This window comes from Brassica napus, chromosome C4 (genome assembly GCF_020379485.1).
Source record: "Brassica napus cultivar Da-Ae chromosome C4, Da-Ae, whole genome shotgun sequence".
Classification (NCBI taxonomy): domain Eukaryota; kingdom Viridiplantae; phylum Streptophyta; class Magnoliopsida; order Brassicales; family Brassicaceae; genus Brassica; species Brassica napus.
The window spans coordinates 35,773,800-35,792,020 of NC_063447.1; the positions used below are offsets into that span (position 1 = coordinate 35,773,800).

At 35.0% G+C, this 18,221-nt stretch overlaps 2 protein-coding genes, 1 long non-coding RNA gene and 1 pseudogene across 4 annotated transcripts; 2 read left to right on the forward strand and 2 right to left on the reverse strand.

The window, feature by feature from the left end:
• The first annotated feature begins 151 nt into the window (after window positions 1-151).
• On the forward strand, window positions 152-2,507 carry LOC125585572. Its single transcript, XR_007322557.1, has 5 exons — window positions 152-973; window positions 1,159-1,236; window positions 1,319-1,803; window positions 1,902-2,025; window positions 2,343-2,507. It is a non-coding gene; the product is annotated as an uncharacterized LOC125585572 (long non-coding RNA).
• Window positions 2,508-5,418: 2,911 nt separating this feature from the next.
• On the forward strand, window positions 5,419-9,107 carry LOC106391256 (U-box domain-containing protein 3). The gene is made up of 4 exons (XM_048754882.1): window positions 5,419-5,656; window positions 6,494-6,783; window positions 6,881-8,752; window positions 8,826-9,107. The coding sequence occupies exons 2-4, from the start codon at window positions 6,508-6,510 to the stop codon at window positions 8,889-8,891; spliced, it is 2,214 nt and encodes a 737-aa protein (XP_048610839.1). The 5' UTR covers window positions 5,419-5,656; window positions 6,494-6,507; the 3' UTR covers window positions 8,892-9,107.
• Window positions 9,108-9,495: 388 nt separating this feature from the next.
• On the reverse strand, window positions 9,496-12,664 carry LOC106391257 (uncharacterized protein DDB_G0290685). 2 transcript variants are annotated; one of them, XM_013831865.3, is made up of 4 exons: window positions 12,527-12,664; window positions 11,532-12,386; window positions 10,147-11,438; window positions 9,496-9,798 (listed from the first exon to the last, which is right to left on the reverse strand). In XM_013831865.3, exons 2-3 carry the CDS (start codon window positions 12,376-12,378, stop codon window positions 10,180-10,182), a joined length of 2,106 nt encoding a protein of 701 aa, XP_013687319.1. In that variant the 5' UTR covers window positions 12,379-12,386; window positions 12,527-12,664; the 3' UTR covers window positions 9,496-9,798; window positions 10,147-10,179. The 2 variants fall into 2 exon arrangements, with proteins under 2 accessions (XP_013687319.1, XP_013687318.1); XM_013831864.3 differs by having other exon boundaries at window positions 10,147-12,386.
• A 242-nt stretch (window positions 12,665-12,906) lies between these two features.
• On the reverse strand, window positions 12,907-17,801 carry LOC106393987 (annotated as a pseudogene).
• Between the last annotated feature and the right edge of the window lie 420 nt (window positions 17,802-18,221).

The following is an 18,221-nucleotide window of genomic DNA, read 5'->3' on the forward strand; positions in this document are numbered from 1 at the left end:
GCTTGCTATTTTTGTGAGAGGCTAAATGATTGGCGCTTCTGTGTTTGGGTTTAAATTCTATAATTAGTTTAAAAATGTATAACTCTGCTATTCATTATGTCCCTTCTACACTTTTATTGTTTACAAATAGACTCCAGATGTATTTGTATTGTACGGTGAATGACTGACCATGAGTAGAACCAAGAATTGATCTAACACATTCCACAACTTAAACTGAGACAAAGAAACAAGAATTCGTTGTTACACACTCAAACACAACTTAAACTGAGACAAAGAAACAAGAATTCGTTGTTACACACTCAAACACACAAATTCAGTTCGTTACCAAAAATATAATTAACGGGCCTTACGCATCAACTGGGTCTAACCCATCAATTTGTTACATACGGCCTAATATTTTTTTACTGTGTTGGCAACAACAACAAAAGAAAATTCTCAAATATTTATAACTCCAATTTAGAAAGAAAAATCTACTTTGTCTTTCGAAATTAATAATTTTACTCTATTATTTCATAAAAACTGGGATAAAAATATAAATAAATAAAATAAAATCTATATATATTATTATAAATGAGTGTTTATGCCTTTCTGGTGATGTCACATCAAATTACACATAGATAAGTGAACTTCCCTCGCGCGGATACGTTTCACTCAGAAACGAAACTCATCGTTTCACTCAGAAACGAAACTCATCGTTTCATCAAACGCATATGTTGATGGGCTTCCGTTGGTTATTACGTTGGGCTCTGAGTTTGGCCAGCGAGACCAAAGCACAAACTTTAGGGTTCTTCTTTCACACTGAATCGAAAAGGCTTCTTCTTCGATCTCTGTAAACCAGCTATGGAGCTTCGAGATTTTCAATCCACGTGATAATTTCCTTTGTAGATCATCAATCTTGACGTTTTGCCTTCTCTTCTATCAACGGAAACGGTTCCTTCTCTATCACTCAGGAATGTGTATGAATACATCGCAGGTGATATGTCTTGGCAAATCAATTTGAGATTTCCTATTATTACTTTATGGTTTCTAATTTTTTTTTACACTTTGATTTCTGATTAAGCGATTCCTTGAATCTTTTATTACTTTATTGTTTCCAGTTATTCAAATCCGTGATTATTCTCTTTTGCTTCCCTTCTTTCCATTTTTTGAAAATCTCAGGAGATGGCGAAGAGGTTCGGTCGGTAAGATCAGCTCCACAGGGACCTTCACGACGCTCTCGCAACCACCAAATGTCAGGTTTCATTATTTCTCTCCTTCTCTGCGCTCATACTCTCTTATTGTGTAACGTTTATTGATTGCCAGTATCATTTCTCTGTAGTTAGATGAGTTCCAAAGCACTGTTCAATCTAGCTACGACAATGATTTGAAAGACGAAACTCGAGACAAGCATCGTGAGTTTACTTTCGCTATGGAGACTCAGGTTGTGAAGATAGAGAAGTCTCACAAAGAAGCTAGAAAAGGAACTCCGAGACGGGTTCGTTTGGACGAAGATGATCAAGATGATCGTAATGAGCTTACCCTTTTCTTGTCTGGACCATCTGACTCTGAAAGGAAACAAATTTCCACAAATGGTGTGAAAGTAAATCAGCTTCAAGAAGAAGTGCTACTGATGATTTCGGTGCTTGGATTGCGGTTTCTGATGATGGGGTACTCCACAAAGCTTTGGCGAGCCATTTGTCTGACCTCCAAGAAAAGTTCCCAGCTTCTCTGGCGTCTTGAACTATATGGAAAGCCTTAGATCGTCAAGGAGAATCTGATGCTGCATTGTTACTTATCCAAACTAACCATGCAAGATCTTCCAACGTAAGAACATTACGCACGTTGACCATATCGGTTCAAAATACTTGCTTTTTGTTGGAATAGATTATTCACTCATTTTGTTTTCAACCATATATAAGAAGACTAGGAAGAGGTACAGCTTCTTCAGTGAGACCCCTTCGGTGAGCTTGCATGTTACCATGGAAACAAAGCATTTGGATCATGCTTGGTGCCACTGAAGTATTGTCTTATTTACATTAAGTTAAGGTAAAATCTTAAAACCTAAAAACCACTTTATAGGAAACTTGGTCAATTATGATCATGACAGTTCTTGAAAGTTAATGAAGGAACAACTTAACACACTTACTGTATATTTATGTTCGACTATGGCCCACGAACATTAGACTAGGAGTCTGACTTCTGTGAACCGTATTGCGATATCTTGGGGAGAAATTTGTGTGGTGGATTCTCTAACAGCCAATGTTTGGTTAATATGTGATTCAATGGATGATAGTGTGTAATATATTTGGTTGGGGAGGTGATATTCAAATCTTCTAACGTGCTGTTAACTAATTATTTTTCAGAAAATATGGGACCTTAGGCTTGCAAGAGCAGGATCTCAGGCAGACAGTACTCACGTTACAACTGCAGTAAGTAATGTTAGTGAAGGCTATGTTACCAGGAAGCTTCATGCTTTAGTTTTGTAATAAGGTATTGGAAGATGAGTGATTGATTGTGTTATTTATGCTATTGCTTTGCTTATAGAGACAAATGGGAGAAAGTGGCTTCAAGATAACCTAGAAACAAGAAGAAAAAGATAAGATATCTGAGAAAATGGGTCCGCATCTGGAAGGACCAAATATATTTCTCCTTATTCTGGGTTTGGTTCTGAACAGTTTAGTGTTGTTCTGTCATGGTGGCAGAACAAGTAGTTATGTCAGGAGGTTAGAGGCAACGGTTTATATGCCGCTCGATAGTGATGTTTTTCGTGTTCCTCCTGGTTTCAATGCACCGCAACATGTACGTATACACCTTTTCTTTCTATAATCGACAACCTCTTCTGAGTTTTGTTCCCCAAAATAATTATAATGATTAAGTATTAGTTTTTTTTTTTTTTTTTTTTTTTTGTCACTGGGCGCTCTCTGGAATCCCGGAGGAATCGAACCCATGTGCCTTGGGATCCAGTTCACTCTAGTGTTTTACCACTAGGCTATTCTGTCCCGGCAATTTTTTTGTTCTTTTTTGGTTATGATGCTGGTACATCAATTTAATTTTTCGGTGGGTGTTAGATTTTCTCTTTTTAAGTTTAACATTAGAAGAGCCGGCCATCCTGAAATTTTAGAGATTACAGTAATTTAACTCTTGAAATCTAGGGGTTCAAAATCTTATTTAACTATGCTAGAACCGGCTCTGAATATTAGGTGTGACGTTTTGTCTTTTTAATATTTGTTTCTTTAGCTACTTGGGTTAATTGTGTCAGTAGTTTTAGTGGTATGTATTCAGTTAGGTTTGTTAAGGTGTACATATTTTAGATGATGAAACGTTCCAAAAAGAAAATGATGAATCGTTCAATATTTTTATTTCATATTTATCTATGTGCAGCTATGCAGCTCCTGGATACGTGCAGACAGACCATCTTCTGTTAAAGAGGGATCTCTACGGTTTTGTTGTTGTGCTCAGCCAGATCATAACCCGACGTGGCGACGCCCGAACCAATGAGAGAAGCAAACCTCACACTGAACCAATGATGGCTCCACAATAACTACGCAGCTGCAAGAGCATGTAGTTTGGGTAGACTTGCTGATCTTTGTTTAAAAAAAACGATAACGATTGGCCCAAGTTGAAGATTGTAGCGAAAACTTGATGAAGATTATCGAAGAATCTGAGAGTGAGGAGGAGTTAGTGTTGGAGTACAATTTTTCGTTTTCAAGTTTTTTTTGTTGTTCAAGTTTCATACTATATATATATCAATTAAAGTCAATTTAGTAGTTCGTGCAAATATTTGGTCTGAGGTCTGACAAATATATCAATGACGCTATCACTTAATATAATATCAAATTCCAAAGTTTGGTTTGCTAAAATTATAGAATAAAGGATAAGCTTTGTATAAATTCTAATACTTGAACATGTTATTTTGAATTGCATATGTAGTTATTTTGTTATCCAAAAGAAACACGAACAAATGTACACATGTATGCTATGAACTTTATAATTTTATATATGCATTACATTTTCTCAACTTTCACACTCCCAAAATTTTGAAGTCTAAAAAACGAGCAAAATAACTATGAAGTTGATGACTCTTTAGCTTATGTTTTCCTGAAATATTAAATTAAAATAAAATGATCTGTGCATATGTAAAAATATTGAAAAACTCAGCTATTAGAATAAATAAAAAAGCAAAATTCTAATAAATAAAATAAAACTTATGTCTAATAATAACAAACTTTATTCAATTTTCTAAATTTACACTAACTTAATTATATATAAAGAAATTAATGTAAAAATCATATTCCTAAAAAACTCAATAACATTTATTTAGAAAATTATAGACGTATATTTAGATAATATGTTTACTTAGTTTACAAATATAGTAGCATATAAAAGAATCAATGATGTATATTTTTTTATCACAGTAATTTGAGTATTTAATTTTTACATTCTCTAAATAAGAAATTATAAAATAAAAATAAAATAAAATATCTCTAAATCCAAAAAACAAATACAATTGTAGAGAAATACATCAAAAATAAAGTGTAATATGTCTGAAGCTTTTTATTATCTTATTATATGTATTAAGAAAAAAATAAAATAGTGTTATCTTTTTATTACATAATAATTGTTATTAAAAATATAATGCAACTATTAAAATAAAAATTTACATTATAAATTAGTTTATATGAAATATATTTTACTGTAAACTTTTTTCATACGTTTTTGTGATAATTTGTATTTTGTTAAAAATATTTAACCAGAAAACACACAATCTCAATGGAAATTTAACAGTTTTTGGAGTTGTAAAATATAAGCAGGAATAAACATAAATCAATAATTTACAGTATAATATAAGCACAAATAATTAATATATATATATATATAGTATAGTTTTAACCCAACAAAGCATTTGACTAATTGTCACTTATATATCAAATTTTAAAATAAAAATTTACTCTAGCTATTCTAATTATTTTTTATTTATAATCTCGTCCGTAGGACGGCCCTAATAAGTTATATTTATTGGTTTAACTCTCATTTACTTTATCCTTTTTTTTTCCTCTCTATCACTCATAACACTTTCACCAAAGTGTTCTCTGTCACACCCCACCAAAGTGTTCTCAGTCACACCACATATGTACTCAAAATTAGAAAGCCTAACAAAGATTAATCATTGTACTGCCTTCTCATCTCAAAGACTATACACATTGTCTACCCCTTTGACATTATTATTACCAATCTTCAAAAGATAGTAATGTTAAAAATCACAATCTCAACTTTAATCTCTAGTCTTTTGCCAAGGCAACTAAATGTCACTTTTTATAAAACATAATAATATTATTTTAAATTTAAATTTATAACATCAGAAACGTGGAAGAAAAATAATAAAAATAGACAGCTTTTAGATTACTAACTCCACGCAAGAAAACAATAGAGATACCTGCAACCTCCAACTTGGGGGCCCCCAGCCATTACTTAACACTTACTGTTTACTCTTTCCTCTGTCTTAAAATCTCTCTCTCTCTCTCTCTCTCCTCTCTTCGTGTAAGCAAAGAACCGATCTTTCGATAATTTGGGTAATAACTCTTCTCTATTCCCCTCCAAGCTCTCCAGTGATCGCATTGTTCCTGTGAAAGCTCGACCTCGCTCTCTTCCAGCTCCTCCAGAACCTGCTGAATCCTGGGTATTCTCAAACTCACATTTTCTTTGTTAATCTTTCTCTCTGTACGAACAAAGTTGCTTCCTTTCTTGTTTTTCTCGAGTTCACCATTAGCTTTGTAATAAGCCTGCTAGGGTTTTTCTGTAATTTCTTTCTTCTGGGTTTTACTGTTTATGCGATGTGATGGGTCTGTTGAATGATTCTTCTTAGGTATCGATTTGAGAATTTATCAGATTTAGAGGAATAAGTCCCACTTGTGTGTGTGTTTGTGTAATTAAATTTATATATTTCTGCATATTTTCCCACTTTATTAGACTGGGAAAATAGTTTTAAATTAGGTCAAAGTGAAATTAGAAAGCAGAAACATCTGTTGATAATGTCAAGTTTCTGTTTTAAAGTTAGTTCCTTTACTTCAGTTTCCACAAGAGAAGAGGTGACTCAATCTAGTCAAGTCTGTCTTTCAGACAAATGAGTCAAAGTCAATGCTTTAACATGTTGTGTTCCTATAGAGAAAACTAAGCTAAAGATACAGTTTCCTTCTTTTTTCTTCATATAAAACACATTATGCTTGAATACTAAGGAACCAACACTCTTTCAAAATCATGATGTCTATTGTGTTAGTTGCCACTAGAGGTGACTCAATCTAGTCAAGTGTGTCTTTCAGACAAATGGGTCAAAGTCAATGCTTTAATATGTTGTGTTCCTACAGAAAACTAAGCTAAAGATACATCTTCTTTTTTTTTTTTTCATATTAAACATATTAGGCTCTAGTGTGTTAAGTCATTTTAAACTTTGATTTCTGAAATATTATAATAGAATGTTCCATAAGTTGATATGTATGTTTGTTGGTGTGTTCTTCAGCTTTGTAGTTTTGAATGGATCCTGTGCCGGTTCGATGCCTCCTTAACAGCATATCTCGTTACCTTCATCTGGTTGCATGCCAGACCATAAGATACAAGCCCATCCAAACATGTATTGGAAATGTGGTTCACTTGTTGAAGCTCTTGAAACCGTTTCTAGATGATGTTGTTGATTGCAAAGTACCTCCTGATGACTGCTTAAACAGCGCCTGCGAAGATCTGGATTCTGTAGTTAACCAGGCTAGGGAGTTCTTAGAGGACTGGTCCCCAAAGTTGAGCAAGCTCTTTGGTGTAAGTTGATGAACAAGCTCTCATTTTCAGTTTTCTTTCTCTCTCTCTCTCTCTCTCTCTCTCTTTTTGCATCATTCATTGAGTTGTGTGTGTGCAGGTGTTTCACTCCGAGCTTTTGTTGGAGAAGGTCCAGACTTGTTCACTGGAGATTAATCGCATACTTCTTCAGTTATCACAGTCAAGTCCTGTAACTTCAAGTGTACAAGGTGTTGAGGTAAATTTACTTCAGCGGTGTATGCAGGAGATTGAATGTTTTAAGCAAGAAAGGACACTGTCTGAACACATGAAGGATACTGTGCCTTTGGATACTGATGATCTTGACAGCATTATTCAGATGATGGGATTGATATCAAACCAGGATCTCTTAAAGGAAAGCATTGCTGTGGAGAAGGCGAGGATAAGATCTCAGACAAGCAAGTCCAAAGAAAAGATTGAACAAATCGACCAACTGATAGATCTCGTCTCTTGCATCCGTGAACATATGCTCAAAACCGAGTTTTTTGAAGTGGCTAAAGGCGTCTCAATACCTCCTTATTTCCGGTGTCCTTTGTCAACAGAACTCATGCTGGATCCTGTAATAGTAGCTTCAGGACAGACATTTGACAGAACATCGATCAAGAAATGGCTTGATAACGGGTTAGATGTTTGTCCCAGGACGAGGCAGGTGCTGACTCATCAAGAACTCATTCCTAATTACACCGTTAAGGCTATGATAGCGAGTTGGTTGGAGGAAAACAGTATCAACCTTCCTGCTAACTCTGATGGTGGTGGTGATGCTTCATCCATGGCTAACAACATGGGTTCTAATGACTTCAACCGAACCGAGAGTTTTCGTTTTTCTTTGAGGAGCAGCAGTTTTACCTCGAGATCGTCTCTTGAAACTGGAAATGGGTTTGAGAAAGTGAAGATCAACGTGCCTGCCAGTTTATGCGGGGAGTCTCAGTGCAAGGATGTTGAGAACTTCGAACTTTCTTCTTCAGGGCAGTCTTATACTCACAGCAGGAGTGAATCAGTTTGCAGTGTGGTCTCTTCTGTTGATTATGTCCCTTCAGTGACAAATGAGACGCAAAGTATTCAAGAGAACCACCAAAGCTGCAGTGAGATGTCTCCCAAGAAACACTCAGAAAGTTCAAGCAACGTGGATCATGTGTATAGTGAGTGCTCTTCACATACTATGAAACTGGTACAAGATCTTAAAGATGGATCTAGCAAAGAGAAGACTGCTGCTGCAGCTGAGATACGTCATCTGACCATTAACAACGTTGAGAACCGTGTTCACATTGGGCGTTGCGGTGCCATCACTCCACTGCTGTCACTTCTATACTCGGAAGAAGTGCTAACTCAAGAACATGCAGTCACTGCTCTTCTGAATCTTTCGATAAGTGAAGTAAACAAAGCCATGATTGCGGAAGCCGGGGCTATAGAGCCGCTTGTTCATGTTTTGAGCACAGGTAATGACAGAGCCAAAGAGAACTCAGCAGCAACGTTGTTCAGTCTATCTGTTCTGCAAGTCAACAGGGAGAGAATAGGGCAGTGTAACGCAGCGATACAGGCTCTGGTGAATCTTCTTGGAAAGGGAACGTTCAGAGGGAAGAAAGATGCTGCGTCTGCTTTGTTCAATCTCTCGATAACTCATGAGAACAAGGCTCGTATTGTGCAAGCCAAGGCGGTGAAGCATCTTGTGGAGCTGTTGGATCCGGAACTAGAGATGGTTGATAAAGCAGTTGCTCTTCTTGCGAATCTTTCTGCAGTTGGAGAAGGGCGTCAAGCGATTGTGAGGGAAGGTGGGATACCGTTGCTTGTTGAGACGGTTGATTCAGGGTCTCAGAGAGGGAAAGAGAATGCAGCTTCTGTGCTGCTTCAGTTGTGTCTGAACAGTCCCAAGTTTTGCACTTTGGTGTTGCAAGAAGGCGCAATACCTCCACTTGTTGCCTTGTCTCAGTCTGGTACACAGAGAGCAAAAGAGAAGGTAAAGAGTATAACAAAACCAAGTCCGGTTTCTTGTTGTGGTTTAGATATCTGAATAGTGATGTTCTTTGCAGGCACAGCAACTCCTCAGCCACTTCCGGAACCAGCGAGATGCAAGGATGAAGAAAGGTAGATCATGAACATCAAGAAACGGAGCTCCATGAGATTTGTATTGTTAAGCTAGTAGATTTTTTCTCTCTTTTTGCCAGGAACATTATAGTGTCTTCCCTTCTCTCTCCTTTTTGTGCTGTGTGATGAGTGTGTTAATGCTTGTGTGTAGTAGTTATATATATATATATATATATGTGCAACTTGTGAGATTTGAGTATATAGGAAATGAAGTTTTTATTACAAAACACATTTGCATAGATACATCATGGAAACTATAGAACTCTAAACCCATTTGATTCAGTATATCTATGTTACATTCCTCCAATTCTCTTGCTTGTTTCTTTACAAACAAAACCAGAGTCCTTCCACTGGTACACAAGCATTATTGGTTTGATGTCAAAATTTGTTTGTTACCTTGGCTTTGGTTGCGAAGCAAAAGAGAGTAAGGGCTGAACGAGTCCACCAATGCACTATGCAAGAGTTCAGAGACCACTGAAGCACGTCATGGTCTGATCCAAAACCAAAAGAGTGAACAGGAAGCTGAGGAGGCATCACCCTGTAACTTGGCATCATCAGATACTAACATTCGGTTTAGTTTGGCTTCAAATACTGATCTAGATTTAATGCTGCAAATCACTTTAACAACACTACTAACATCATTTGAAAGTAACAGAAAATCAAATGTTTTTTTAGTCAACAATAAGAACAAGAAAGAGGAAGATTGACTCTCTAGACTCCCACATATTACGACACATTAACAAGAACTCTGGTCTCCAGAAAATACATATTATTCTCCCAAACTATTACACATCCTAAATTTCTCTCTCTCTCTCTCTACCTAAAAGGTCCACAAACGCACAAGCAATAGCCTCCATATTCCATTGAGAGCCACTTCATCGTTTACTTCTCTTCTTGATGACTGCCACTTGTTTTCACCTGAAACACAAAAAACAACCACTGTTGAAATCCAAACTCATTTTCGAATCCCTTTGAAGAAATTCACACATGCCCTTCTTAAGAAAACAAAACAAAACAATCAAAGACATGGTCACTATGTCACTATGTATATATCCTATTCTTCTCGGTCTTACCCTCTATACGTTAAGAGTTTATACTTTACACCTTAGCTATTAACAACACATCAACCTCCAAACCGGTGGATTATATATATATATATATATATATATATATATATATATGTGTGTGTGTAAGCATTCAAGCATGAGCCATCAGAAGCTGCACAAAACAAGTTAAATCACAGAGGAGGTAATGAAGCAGATTTACCTGAACTGAACCATGCTTGAATCAAAACTACATCTAAGCAGGAAGAGATACCGCTGCTTCCTCCTCGTCTAAAGACACAACATAAGGCTTAACTTTGAATGTTTCAGTGATTGTAAAGCTAAGCTCGTAATTCACAGTCTTCGTCCCAAAGATGTTGAACTTTCCTGCGCTCTTGTAAGCTACATCGGCATCAGCACCCTTCCTAAATACTACTCTAGCCCGATTCTTCTCCTCGTCAACCTCAGTCTGTGAATCCCTTATTGGTCCAAAATGCCTGAACATTTTACTCAGACTCTTCTCAGAAGGTATTGCATCCGCTTCGGAAAAGTACATTATAAGCTCAGCTGGTGCATTCTCATCAAAGTCCGCCGGTTTGTCTGAAGCTGAAGGAAGAGGGTAACTGATCTGAGACTGTCTTCTTCTGTATGGACGACGAGTCCTTTTGACCTGAGCAGGTTTCAGCTCAACAGGCACAACTTGATAGTTTTCTTTTTCTGTAGCAGCTGGCGTTTGCTCTTCGCCACCGTTATGGATCACCCTGTCAGTCCAGTATGTGTCTCCCATTTCCTCAAACTCAAATGCTTCGGTTCCAACTGCTGCGCTCGAATTGGATCTACCTCTTTTGCTGCTTGCCTTCTCTGGAACAAACTGCTGCGAAGCCGATGAGTTTCGGAAATCTAAGAAAAAGCCAGAGGCGATTTCAGACACAGCGTTCTCTTTTACAGGGTCTGTTGCTGCAGAGTGAAGCTGGGATACAAAGCTCTCAACAGAAAGAGTCTCATCACCAAGGTTACTACTACCCTTGAGAACAGAAGGAGATCCTGCCATCTGACTAGCAGCTCTGGCTATGCATGCACCGATCTTAAAGGAGGGCCTTTGTTCACTCAGGACATCAGCCTTTCGTTTCACACCATTGGTCTTGATATCAGAATCTGTTCCAACTTCAGCATAGTCAGAGTTGTCAGGATTTTCTTCCATTACTGTATCTTCCTGCTGTTGGTTTTGATCGATACTTGGAGCTTCATGAGTAGTGTCATCTTCCTCCCTCCTTGTGTCTTGTTGATCCTTCCCGTCTTGGTTTTCATCAGATCCCAAAATTGCATCAGAAGCCTCTTCTGGACACTCTGTAGCAACAGGTGCTTCATTGGATTCATTTTCAACACCTTCAGCATGTGAGCTTACTTTACCACCATCCTCCTCGGTGGCAACTTCCTCTGCGGTGAGAGTAGCTTTCTTATCCTCTTTCAAAGATGATAGATTCCCAGATTCAGTTTTGAGGTCTTGTACATTTCCTGACCAAGAGGATACACCACTGAAATCAATAAAGTTGGTAATATCAGACCTTGGATCAAAAAGACCGTTCTGATCCAACTGTTCAATTTCACCTGGAGCAGCATCTTCACTGGAACTCTTTGGATTTGCTGATTCAACTGCCATATCAGCATCATCTTTCCTTTCATCAACTTCCATTCCCTTCACTAAATTGCTGTCAGCTTCAGTAATTGGAACATCTTGGGTTGGTACCATACTTGCACCAGCATCATCCAAAACAAGCTTCTCCAGCGTTTCCTCTTCAGTATAATCGACATCCATGGCTTCTCCATTTTCTTCTTTATGGGTTGTATCTACTTCACCACATGTTTCAGCAGCAGGGTTTTCTTCGTTTGTTTCCTGAGTAGACTCCTCTGGAACTTGCACAGATTCTGAATCCTTACCATAGTTGGTCTCGGATCCAACATTCTCTTCATTCGCCTGTTTGCTATCAACATCCATGTTGGCATCATCACTTCCATCACCTGATTCCTTCTCTTGGCCAGCTTTATCTTCCGCGACAGAAAGCGTCTCACCATCCACTGAGCTTTGTTGGGGCTTCTCAGTTTGAACATTTTGTTCAGCTACATGGTTTGCCTCCTCGTCATTCACTTCATTCTCCTCTTCACCTGCACTTTCACCATTCACCGGCTTCACATCAACAGCTCCAGCATCTCTCTCGGTTTCAGGCTCACCAGTCTTTACAACATCATCAGAGCTAACACCCTTCTCAACGTCATCCTTAGTAACAGAACCAACACCTGAATCAGAAACATCTTCGACGCATGGCTCCTTCACCGGAACATCAACTTCACCATCTAGGGTTTCAGACTTAGAAGCTAACCCTAGTTCCTTACCTGTTTCCTCCAAGGGCGCTTTGCAATCACCAATTGACGCACTTTCTTCTCTCTGTTCCTCCATGGAAGTACCTGTTTTGCAGCTTAAACACTCAGTGCATAGATGGATCTCGTCTAAAGAAAGACCAATCCTTTTAACAGAAATCGAGGCAAACTTGAAGATTTCAAGTGAAATTAACAACGGGAAAGCTGAAAGGGATCGATGGGTTTACCTTTTTTAGATCAAAGGTGAGGCCTTTGGGTCTCTCTCAGTTACAGAGACGAGTGTCGAGAAGAAAGATGAACAAGCGAGTTCTGGAGAGAGAAAAGAGACCTTGATCCTTTTTCGGGATAATGCCTTCAATTCTTTCCTATTTATTTGTAAGTCCTTATTGTTTACAGTTTTAGGATTAAACTTTTCGAAGTTACTAAAAGAACCTTTGGTTATTTCCGTATTTGTGCATTTTGAGTTACGCAAATGTGCGTTTGCTAATACAAAGGTTTTTTATTTTTGGTTGCTGATACAAAGATTATAGAATTTACTTTGCGAGAATGACCGTTTTATAAAATATAACTAGGTAGATGCCCGCGATTTTGCGGGTTTGAATGTTTTGTAACAATATATTTATTATAATTTTTTGAATTAAAGTATGTTTTTATCATTATGTGTTTTTTGTTAGATATTTTTCTAAGAATAATTGTTTAAAAAAAAAGATAATTACGTCTATTTTAAATAATTTTTGATATTTTGTATTGATAATTTTACTAAAATTAGTTATGTATAATATTCATGATTCAGTTTTAACAAAATTACTTAAGTTTTGAAGGTATATAATATATACTGAAACTTTTGAAATATTTTATACAGTTTAGACATACTTGATTCCTAAAAATTATTTTATGAAGCATTATATATATTATATAAATCACATATTTAATTACCATAAATAATTTTGTGCAATATACTTAGGTCGTTTGGATAATAATAAAACTGGTTCTAGAACTTATTTTCTTACTCATAAAATAAAAACAAATTAAAAATCATTAACAAATCAAATTATAATATTATTTTTCAAACTCTCTATATGATCGACACCTAACAAAAATTAATTAAGAGATTTCTTATTTAATATAAAATGAAATTTCAAAATAGATTTTATAAATTAATTTATAAGCTTATATAAATGACTTAAAACTTCTTATCATAATTTATAATTGTATGAATGATTTATAAAGCTTGTATGAATTTTATTAGACATTAATAGTTATTATAATACTTTATATACAAATATAAAGCTTTATATGAGAATATAAAATCATTATATCAATTTTAATAAAAAACATTGTTTATTATTTTATGTAGTTTACAAATATATAAAAAATTGATCAAGCATTATTATTCTTTCTATAGTTTCAACAAATAGTTACCACAAATAATTATTTGTAATATTATGTAGATTTTTGCAAGTGATATTCACTGTTTATAAAATAAAAATAAATAAAAATTAAAATAAAATAAATAAAATTAAAATTATCGACCAATCAATTTATAACAATATTTTAAGATTTCATAAATGATCGACACAAAAGCGAAAATATCTTAAGTGATTTCTCAATTAATATATAGTATGATAGTAGGATGAGATTTAAAAAAATATTTTATAAATTAATTTATAAGCTCTTATAGATGACTTACAAACTCTAATGATAATTTTTTTTTTTGATCAACAAACTCTTATGATAATTTAAAATATACAATAAGCCAAGATAAATAATTTGATAAATGTTTTTATAGATGATTCACTACAAAAAAAAGTTAGTTTAAATTATTTATTTTATATATTTGTATTACTTATAAATGATGTAAAAACATTAACATCACTTAAATAAATGACTTAGTTTTTGGTGATACAAATAATTTGTATCATTTTGTTCAAAACTGATGTAAAAAATAACAAATATTTCCATCAATTATTTTAAGTGATGTTAGTATGTGTCAATTGTTACAAATGATGTTACTATTTATATCATTTGTTCTAAATGATGTTTGTATTAGTGTTGATTTAATAAATTGATTGCAATTATTTAAATCATTTACTATTACCTGACGTAAAAGTAATATCAGTTTTTGGAAATGATGTTAATAGTAGTATCATTTACAACAAGTGATTTAAAATATTTATATCATTTGTAAATAATTGATGTTAAGCATATATCAGTTCCATGAATGATTTCAAAAATTGTATCATTTACAAAAAAAAATCGATCCAAAATATTGTTATCACTTTTAGATAAATGATGTTAAACATATATCAATTTTAGTAAACGATTTTAATATATTTCACTAATAGAAAATGATACAAAGATTATTTTTATTTACATATTTTTATAATATACGTACATTAATATAAACAAATTTTCATTTTAATAAAGATATATAAAAATAAAATCAAATAATTAGATAAATACACCCAAAACTAATAATTAATGTATTAGAAAGAAAATTACATAGTTGTTCCATCATGCAAATTCAGACAACATAAAAAGTTCAAAGTTACTGAAAGTATTGTTAAGCACTACCACATCCTCCGCTTGAATATTTCCATCAACACAATCACTCATTTTCGTGAGATACAATTAGACAACAAATATGTTACTCATTTGAGTATTAATGTAGTACAAGTAAAATATAAATACATTTACCTGATCTGGTGGATCTGGTATGTTGGCAAACGTTGGATTTGGTATATTAGCAAAAGCAACATCAAAACTTGTAGCCCGTTCTCTTACCTAAATATTTAGTTAACATATTAGTTCTATATACCAAAGTATAGTAATGTAATTTAACGAATAAATGATATAATTACATGTTCACCTGTTGAAGTACCAATTATTTGCTGGATGAATGTAGTCATTCCTTTGACTTGATCTGATAATTCACTCACTTGTGTCTTCAACTCAACAACCATTTCAGAATTCTCTACATCTTGTCTATTTGCAGTTGAGCGGCACACTAGTTTGAAGGTGTAGGTCCACGAACAACAGTTGAGCGGCACACTAGTTTGAAGGTGTAGGTCCACTGGACGTTCTGGACCAAAAACTTGAGCATATTCATCGTCCAAGCTAGCTGTAACATTGTTTGTGTTGTGTGGGTTTTGGCTCAACAATGTAGTAAGTGCTTCCTAATAAACAAATAAAAGATAAATATCTAGTATAATTAACTCATCAATCAACAGAATTTTTAAATAAAACTAACCGCGCGTTCTTTTGCTTCTTCACATACAAAGCTTCCATTAGGTTATGTGCAAGTCTCGATGAAAAACTCTGCTCGACGTGGTGTTTTCCCGGTCTTGATTTTCTTTGTAAAAATACATGCATAAAAATATACAATATCAGTATATTAATTAAACTTGCTTTATACTGAAACTAAATTTACTTACAATCTCATTTCTTCTTCTTGAAAAACTCTTTCTTCCACAGACATAAGGCATGGTATGTTTTTTCTGGTTTTCAGTATTCCGCTCTTGCATTTTCTGAAATTTCACATACATAAATAGTTACTTAATATTTTATTTTATATACAACTGATATAATTATTTAACGAATCAACTATACCTTCCAATTTTCAGTGAATCTCATATGGGCAAACTGACCCCATTGATATTCTGGAACCTTTTGAGGTCGATTCTGCAATGTCTCAGTTAGAGTATCTCGCTTATATTCTTTCCAAAGACGTAGTTTGACATCCTTGCATCTACTTCCTAATGCACCCATGACAAATGATTTTCTCATTTGTGGATCATCAAACCTGAATTTGGACTGAAAAAATAAAACATACAATGATTCATCAGACCAAAATAATATCTTAAAATAGTTCAAAATTATGACAACTGATAAAGATGTTATGTGTTACCTGAATTACTTCCCACGCCTTGTTCTTGATGTGAGGACTAACCAACCTCCAATCACTGTAGTTAATGGGTAGCAAATTCACATCATTTCTTAATTGACATATCCATGATCCTAGTAGACCTCCAGACTCTCCAATTGGTTGACCGCTATCTTCGTCAAAATGCACAATCACTCTACTGTTTTGAAATTTCCAGACATCTTTAGATGTTACCATTTTACCTTCAATATTTCCATCATTATCTTGTTCATCAGAAAAAATATAAAAATCAAATGAGCATATAATATATATCTTAATTCTAACCATTCCAACAAAATAAAGTGGATTATCTACGCAAGACAACGTAATAATAAATATTGATTTTCTTGATCTTCAATGTTAATAAGTAGTAAGCAGTATATTCTCTGTTTGATCAAACTCGTTGAACACAAATACAAATAAGTTTCACAAAACTGAATCTTCTTTCTTGCATAAAACAAAAATGTTTGACTAAAACTAACGGTGGCAAAATAATTATGTTTAACAAGGACCTTTGCATATATATCTCTAAAAAACTGACAAAGCTCGACAATGGCTGATGACACATCTGCTGGGAGGAGATTCCGAATTGCAACTGAAAATAAGTCTCTCATTATCACGTGGCAATCATGGCTTTTAAAGCCTGATATCTTTCGACCATTAACATCAACACAACTTGATAAGTTAGAAGCATACCCATCTGGTAGTTTTGCATTCTTCTTTTAAGTGTCTTTCCCATGGTTGTCAAGAGAAAAACATGCATTTTGATACTTCTCATTATCATTAGGCCACAAGTCAGAACGTTTACCTAGCTTCCGAAGATCTTTTCTAGCACTCAGATTATCTTTTGATTGTTTTTGTCACCCAGCAGTGTGTAGGCTAGATTATCAAACACGTTCTTCTCTATATGCATGACATCCAAATTGTGTCGTAGCATTGTAAATTCCCAATAAGGCAGATCAAAAAATATACTTTTTTTCTTCCATTGCTGAGTGCTAGATCTTCCACTATCACTTCGATCTCTCTTTCTTCCAACTCCCACTGAAACATTTTTCTTACCAAGAGTAACATTAATTTGTTCCAATTGATGAATAATTGTAGAACCTGTCAATGTGGCTGGTGGAGGAGCTCTGGTTTCTATTTTTTCGTCAAAATGTGCTATATTCTGACGAAAGCCATGATCTAATGGAAGAAACCGCCGATGACCAATAAAACAATTTTTTTCCATGCAGTAAATGTTGCCCGATGCCATCATAGTTACAGCTTGGACAAGCTGATGATGTATATGTATTCCAACCCGACAAATTTCCTAAACCAGGAAAATCGCTAATTGTCCACATGATAGCTGCTCGCATGTCAAATGTTTGTTTTGTGGAAGCATCTACTGTTTCAATCCCATCAAACCACAACTCCTTCAACTCTTTGATAAGTGGCTGCAAGTAGACATCAACATCATTACCAGGCATGTCTTTTCCAGGAATAACCATAGAAAGGATCATAGATGTCTGTTTCATTGACATCCACGGTGGAAAGTTATAAGGAAATAACATCACTGGCCATATGCTATAACTACTACTCATTGTACCAAATGGATTAAAACCATCAGTTGCCAATCCTAGTCTGACATTTCTTGGATCAGATGCAAATTCATGATATTTTTAATCAAATTCCTTCCAAGCTCTTCCGTCTCGTGGATGGCGAAGCTTACCATCATTGTTACTAGCAGATGCATGCCATTTCATGTGGATAGCAGTTTTTGATGACATGAATAAACGTTGTAATCGTGGTTTTAGAGGAAAATAACGCAAAACTTTGGCAGGAGCTTTACTTTTTTTGTGTTCTGATCCAGAAACAATGCTCTCTGTAGAATTATTGTTTTTCCAACGAGAGGCTTCACAAACTTTGCATTTTTCCTTTTTTGCATCCGCTTCCCAATATAACATGCAATCATTTGGACATGCATCAATTGATTCATAAGTCATTCTCAATTTGCGAATAAA

Bases quoted from the DNA above. Each gene is read 5' to 3' on its own strand.
- LOC106391256 (XM_048754882.1), top strand. From the start codon at position 6,508: ATGGATCCTGTGCCGGTTCGATGCCTCCTTAACAGCATATCTCGTTAC. The intron at 6,784-6,880 runs GTAAGTTGATGA...GTGTGTGTGCAG, and splicing joins AGTTGAGCAAGCTCTTTGGT to GTGTTTCACTCCGAGCTTTT. The intron at 8,753-8,825 runs GTAAAGAGTATA...TGTTCTTTGCAG, and splicing joins CACAGAGAGCAAAAGAGAAG to GCACAGCAACTCCTCAGCCA.
- LOC106391257 (XM_013831864.3), bottom strand. From the start codon at position 12,378: ATGGAGGAACAGAGAGAAGAAAGTGCGTCAATTGGTGATTGCAAAGCG.